This window comes from Chanos chanos, chromosome 7, assembly GCF_902362185.1.
Source record: "Chanos chanos chromosome 7, fChaCha1.1, whole genome shotgun sequence".
Taxonomy (NCBI): domain Eukaryota; kingdom Metazoa; phylum Chordata; class Actinopteri; order Gonorynchiformes; family Chanidae; genus Chanos; species Chanos chanos.
The window spans coordinates 33,978,362-33,985,116 of record NC_044501.1 but is presented as its reverse complement, the minus strand read 5'-3'; the positions used below and the strand labels follow the sequence as shown (position 1 = coordinate 33,985,116).

At 42.7% G+C, this 6,755-nt stretch overlaps 1 protein-coding gene across 1 annotated transcript; it reads left to right on the top strand.

Moving 5' to 3' along the window:
• Nucleotides 1-815: 815 nt before the first annotated feature.
• Nucleotides 816-4,457, top strand: adad2 (adenosine deaminase domain containing 2). Its single transcript, XM_030780958.1, has 8 exons — nt 816-1,245; nt 1,472-1,600; nt 1,757-1,907; nt 2,142-2,309; nt 2,523-2,737; nt 3,000-3,234; nt 3,821-3,953; nt 4,347-4,457. The coding sequence occupies exons 1-8, from the start codon at nt 816-818 to the stop codon at nt 4,455-4,457; spliced, it is 1,572 nt and encodes a 523-aa protein (XP_030636818.1).
• Nucleotides 4,458-6,755: the final 2,298 nt, after the last annotated feature.

Here is a 6,755-nt window from a genome sequence, read left to right as displayed (position 1 = left end):
CACGCGTATAGGCAGTGTGGTCAAAATAATTTACGAGAGGTTTTGAGAACAGCATATAAAACCGTCAGGTAAATTCACCATCGTCATCTCGTAGTGACTGAGTAAGAGAGAAATTGGGTCTCAGAATGTGTGAAATAGGCAGGGTTGTCAAAATAATTTATGAGAGGTTTTGAGAACAGCATATAAAACCGTCAGGTAAATTCACCACCGTCATCTCGTAGTGACTGAGTAAGAGAGAAATTGGGTCTGAGAATGTGTGGCAGTGAAACACTTTCTTGTCTGAAATGTCAGCCGATCTATCAGTAATCGGTTGGATAATTGAGCTTTGTGTTGCGAGCTCACATTGATAGCTATTTAGACATAGCCAGTTGTAAGAATCATTACTTGTAACTTGTCCACAAAGTGTCTTATTGTTATTGTCATTTATTTATTTTTAAAGTAACATACAGTGCGAAGTTCCCGAAAATATAATGCCACGTGTCCGAAGTACTTTTCTGGAGTGGTTAGTTCTTCTTCCAGGTTGTTAAACTGGCTAAAGCCGGGACAGTTACAACGAAGCACGTTTTTCATTTTAATTGATGTGAATGATATTCATAATATAATATTATGAATATATCATAATATTAACATTAATGAACACGCATCCAAGGATCAGCGACATGTATAAACTGAAATGTAGGCCAGGTGATAGGGTCAGATTTCCTCTAGCTCCACTCTTTGATCGTTAGGGCTGCACTTCATCGGACGCTCAATCTCTGCAGCGCATTAATCACTGCTTGTATTTGATATTTTCTGTTTTGTTGAGCAGGATCAAAATGGCGGATCAGGAAAGTAATGGTGAAAGTAAACGCCTTCCACGAATGGCAGCGTCTCTTATGCTACGCTGCTCCGAGCTTGAGGCCACTTTCAGCCGAGCCAATCACACGCCCAGCCCTCCTTGCCACCATTTCAAAGACGCACCTGAAAATGGTAGGGGAGGCAGATCTAAGTCTACAGCGTTCCTGAGCCCTGTCCTGACAGAGGAAACTATGTCCCCGCGGAAGGAGACACCCAGGGCACAATCTCCAGACCACATGTCTCTGGAACCTCCGGCCCTGATGGAGGAAGCGGAGGAAGACACAGAGGAAGATTGCTGTGAACAGTACTCTCTCAAGAGCTTAGACTGCAGCACAGAGGAGGAAAACAGTTTACTGGGTCAAGGAGACATGTTGGAGACCTCCCCCAAGAGGGACAAGAAGACGGGAGGTCAGTTGTGTGTGTGTGTGTGTGTGTGTGTGTGTGTGTGTGTGTGTGTTGTTGTTGTTGTTGTTGTAATATGAAGGAGTTTTATTTGAGTAGTCATTTGAATTTGCTGTAATTGGTTTTGGTTGTTGTATTTCACGTAACTATGCTCTGTATGATTCTGTTTGTATTGTCTCAATGAAAATATGTTGTTGTCTCCACCCCCCCCCCCCCCCCCCCCCCCCCCCAGTGAGGTTCACAGACTGGCACAAAAATCGGATGGCAACTGTTTGCAGTGAACAGTTTGATCGGCTTTTAAGAGAATGCCCAGAATATCAAGGCGCCAAGAGCTGCTTGGCTGCATTTGTCCTGGAGAGAGGTAGTGCTGTGAATATGTGTGTGTGTGTGTGTGTGTGCACACGCGCATACATGAGTGCATATATCAGAGGTGATGCACACCAGGGGCTTGTATTGTATTTTAATAATCTGTCTATTAGGTTTGTGCTGTAATACACACGTGTGTCTGTTTTTTCAGAGGTAATAGATACTGGGGGCCAATGCTGTGAGCTGTATGAGGTGGTGGCAATGGGAACAGGACAGAACTGCTGCAGTGGCTGGCTCTGTTTCACTGGCTCTGTCGTCCACGACTGTCACGCTATCGTCATTGCACGCCGAGCCCTCAAAAGGTACGATACTGTGTGCCTCTCTTTTGGGGGTCAAAAGCATCCATTTATTTAGTTTTTGTACTGTGAGAGGTTTCAGCTAACAGCACTAGTGCATTTTCTATCTAATTAATGAACGAAGAAAAAGAATAACTTTACCAATAACTTTATGAAAAAAAAGCTAAGTCAGAACAGAACCAAACCACCGGCCTTTACCGGGTTTTAACCCTGTAGCTGTTTCTTTTCTTTACAAAACAGGTATTTGTATAAGCAGCTCCTGCTATATTACAGCTCAGACCCAAAGTGTACTCAGCTCTCCATATTCGAGTGCTCTTCGGACAGTCAGCTGCTTCACCTCAAGCCAAAGCTCTACCTGCATCTCTACACCAATCAGACGCCCAAAGGGGCCGCACAATGCATAATAATGTGAGTATGTGATTGGTTCCCATATAAGGTTATAGTTAATATGTGATGACGAGTTTGTTATATTTGGAACAGAAATGGACGTATCCGTTGACTGAGGGGTGGGGATAAACTGTATCCTCTGTCTCATTCTCAGAAGTATGAGGGTGTTGACTACCTCTGAATGACTCGTGCAGGTGTCTGTTAAAATTGACGTGCAGCTGCTTAACTTCACAGGAGGTCTCAGAGCAGTAGCTACCCGTCTCTGAAGCTACAGTGCTACACTAAAGGCTCTTTGATTCCTGCTACATTCCTGCCACCCAGCATCTGGGCAGCACGCATCTGCTGTATGTCTGACAGTGCTAAACTCACTCGCTGGACCGTCATCGGAGTACAGGGGGCGCTCCTGAGCCACTTCATTCAACCAGTCTACATCACCAGTCTCACACTGGGTAAGGGAGTGTATATTCATGTGGCTACAAGTACAAGTTAGTCATCAACTAGCGATAAGTCTCTTTTATGTTAAATTGTCTGATTTACGAAAACTTCATAAAGTAATGTAGATTTTTAATAGTTTGTAGCTCGATGATGACAGAGTGGTGTGGGACTAGTGTTTTGGGAAATGTGATGAACGGAGGCATAGTTGATTTGGAATCCAAGCTGAAAGGAACAGTGTAGCTTGTAGAATATCAAGCTACATCTCGTCCTCTTCAGGTGACTCAAGGAACTACTCAGGAAAGGTAGCTGACACCATCAACAAACGCCTGGGCACAGGGTTTGAGAAAGACCTGCCCCCTGCATACAGACCAACCAGCATCTTCTTCCTTAATGGAGAATCAGCGGGGCCTTCTGTCAGTTCCACTCAGTATAAGGACCTCAGTATCAACTGGTGCTTTGGAGACTCCAGCATCGAGATTCTGGACAGCACCACTGGTCTCGCCATCAACAGGTAAGTCCAAACCATATGAGGTTGAATGTTCAGACGTGTGACTGATATCCTCAGAATGATGTAAGAAAAAAAAAAAAGACAGAACATTTCACTCCGCCAGACTCCTCCACTGCTAATTTCAAAGCAGATCCCAACTAGGAGTTTGTCTTAATTCTGGGAGTAATTTCCGAATCACTCATAGCATTAAAGGCCAGGTATCCAGGTTCCAGAATGGTTTCAATGCCTAATACGCCAAAGGAAGAACTGAATGAAAACTGTCTGATCATGCAACTGTAATTTCCTTACCATTCTGTCTGTTAAACACTCACTGTTCACATCACCGCACTACCGACTGCTAACTCAGGTAACACTGTTGACTGACTACAGTGTGTGTATTGTATTTTGAGTGATGACTACAGGCTGAGAAAACAAAAAGGATTAAGGAGTAGTGTATATTATTTGTGTGGCTTTTGAAGAAAATAGCTTTTAAATCCCTAGCACATAGCCAATGAAGAATGACTCAGTAGCACACTGTGGTGCTCATTTTTAAACCATTTCTCTTCTCCTCTCCTCTCCTCTCTTCCTGTGCATTTTCTATCTGGTTCAGCTCTCCATTTGTGAGCGGTCCTGGATTCTCCAGCAGGCTCTGCAAGAGAGCCTTATATTTCAGCTTCAGAAAAGTAGCGGTACAGGCCGAACAAGAGGCGCTCCTGACCTTCTCCACGTACCGTAAGGCTAAGGTACGGTCACTTAATCTGAATCCTAGTTTAGGGATGGACATTGGTGAATGCATACTGATGGAAAAAATAAAGTGCAACGCTCATTGTTGGACTAAAATTTCAACCGTTATTGCTGAAATAACAGTAGACAAATGAGATCAACAGGAAAACAAACAGTACATTGACCGAATCAAACACTAACAGTAACAACTGCAGACATTAACAACAGTTGTCTTTCAGTACTTTGTTATCTCATGTGATCACATCCTGCAGTCACCACAGCTTCTCACCTTGATTGCTTAAATCTAAAACGTGGTCTTATGTAAAGTATGCGTGTTTTAGTGCAGACATACTGCAGGTGTGACTTGTAGTTTCTTGTAGATTTAAAGAATACTGTGTGTCTGTTGTGTTTAGATGGCTGCCTGTGACTATCAGAAAGCCAAGTCTGTGGTCAGTCAACAGTTCCTGACCAACAGTGCTGGACCCTGGAATTCCAAACAACTCGTGGACAGCTTCTGTCGTTGATCGTCTCAGTCTGTTCTGTCTTGACTGTTCTTTATGTATGGGACTATTTTAGCTTACTGACATCTCAGTTGTTACAGAGTTTCAGCTTATGATTACGAGTTATTAAGAGTCAGTTAACTCCATTCCAATACGCAAGCAAGACTGTTCAAAAATTGTGAGTGGCCCCTCTCAGTTTTCAGCCATCTGTAAATGTTTTGTTTGCTTTGCAAAGTTGTGAAACTTTTTTGTTCTGAACTCTTTCAGAGGGCCTTTAGTTTCTAACATTAATATTGCTTTACTGAAAAAAATATTGAACAGTTCCTGATAAAACTGTTTCAGAATTGACAAAATAAATCAGTTTTGGAAACGTTGCCATCTGAGCTGCGAGTATTTCACTCACATGCAATGTTATGATTTTGGATGCTTAATATGAAAATACTCTGCATACTCTCTAAATACTCTTACATATAGTGTATCCAGAATTGCACTATGGATGATGAATTTTGTGCAAGAATTAATTGGGGGTTATGAATCTCATGAACACATTAGGCCCTATCCTTCTTTCAAGCCTGCACAACATACTGTGGTGTAGTAGCTGGGTCAGGTTCAGGTAAACTGGTCCAGCCAAAGACTGTAAAAAGCATGGACAACGTGGCTCTGTGCCCTCCTGTCCTATATAAATGAAGCCAAAATTCCTCCGCCATGTTGTCATGGTTGGAGCCAGAGTTTGCACAGTAGAGACGAGTCGAACTGTGTGTAATTCAGGTCAGAGAATTTCTAAACTGGAGAGAACATTCTCAGAACTTCCTGTTGCTTGCGAGACAGTCTAGAATGAATGGGGGCCTATGGAGCCATACCCCCCAAAAATGTAACTTTCACGGGATAAATTTTTTTCTTGCAATCATATTATGTTTTTGATATAAGGGGGTCGAAGGGACAATAAATATAGTTGTATTTTTAGATTTTTTACAGTTTTCAATTAGTAAAATACCTTTCTGTAAATATTTGTGACGTCATGCACCATGAGCCACTTGACGGCATTCGCCACCATGACTAGTCAACATACGATTACATTAGCCAGATTTAGCTGTCAAACACGAAGATGGTCCTCCTTTAGATTTTTATTCGACTTCATTTCAAAAACTTCCCAGGATTCTGGGTGGCATCGAGGGAGGATGTCCTGTCGCATTCCGTCGTAATCCTTAACCGACCAATCAGCATACATTAGCAGAACGGTAGCGTTTTATTTTCCTTCCATGTAAGGAAAACATAAGGACATTAGTATTTTTCATTTCAGTTCTGATATATAACCGATACGATATTTGCAAAAACTAAATTAAAAATTGAGCTTTTTGTCTAGAAGCAGGTGTAAATAATTATTTTAGCCGTTTAGCTCCATTCTCTCCCATTCATTGGGGAATCCCTCGCGAGCACCCTCCAGATCGATTGCAGCCAATTTCGGTACAACGGCATTAATAGAAAGTGGACGGGCATTATATAGATGGGTTCTGACTCTGGCAAATACTAGATTGGATCAGCCGGAGAAACGTTACGCTGCTGCGATTGGTTAGGGTTACGGTTACGCTAGCAGCGAGCGTTCCTCCCTCCCATTTCTTTGGTTGATCCAATCTAGCACCAACCATGGGTTCTGGTCAGGTACACCTACTCATTTGGTCGGCACGCCCCCGTCTCCCAATATCAAGCACCAGCTCGTTGCACGCTGTTTTAATTTGCAGCAACGGCAAGGGCTGTTTGTTCCAGGATACACAATTTGTTCGGTAAGCGTAATGAATCAACAGTAAAAGTGCAGTTCATGTATGTAATTTAATGACATATTCAGACACCGATACAGGTGCTGCAGCTGGTCTCCTCTAACCAAGGCTGTCAATCACTTCATTCCCAAGTGTATCCACACCTTCTTACGAAATAATAAAGTTTTAAAAATTAATTTGTTGGGGGGAAATAAAAAATGCGCAGATATCAGCGTGGGGAAAACTAACTGTTCGAATTAGACACTGTAGATGGAAAGACAGTTTACACGAGAAAAGTGACACGGAAAATAGGCTATTTTGTTATTGAAACACGAGGATGGGCAGTGCTACACTTTACTGAAGCCTACCAGGATGGGCGCTAGACCTCTTGTTGCTTCTTTTGAGACGTGATGCTGTTAATGCTTTTTGCAGTCACTTGAGCTAGCAGACTAACTATCGTGGAGTAGTAATTTGCGAACTGGTCAGCCTATCGTTCCTCACATCTCATTATGGGCCAGCGCATGCTAGGCAGCTAATTGAGTTAATTAGAAATACTGCAATCAGAGCG

Bases quoted from the DNA above. Each gene is read 5' to 3' on its own strand.
- adad2 (XM_030780958.1), top strand. From the start codon at position 816: ATGGCGGATCAGGAAAGTAATGGTGAAAGTAAACGCCTTCCACGAATG. The intron at 1,246-1,471 runs GTCAGTTGTGTG...CCCCCCCCCCAG, and splicing joins GAGGGACAAGAAGACGGGAG to TGAGGTTCACAGACTGGCAC. The intron at 1,908-2,141 runs GTACGATACTGT...TTTACAAAACAG, and splicing joins GCACGCCGAGCCCTCAAAAG to GTATTTGTATAAGCAGCTCC.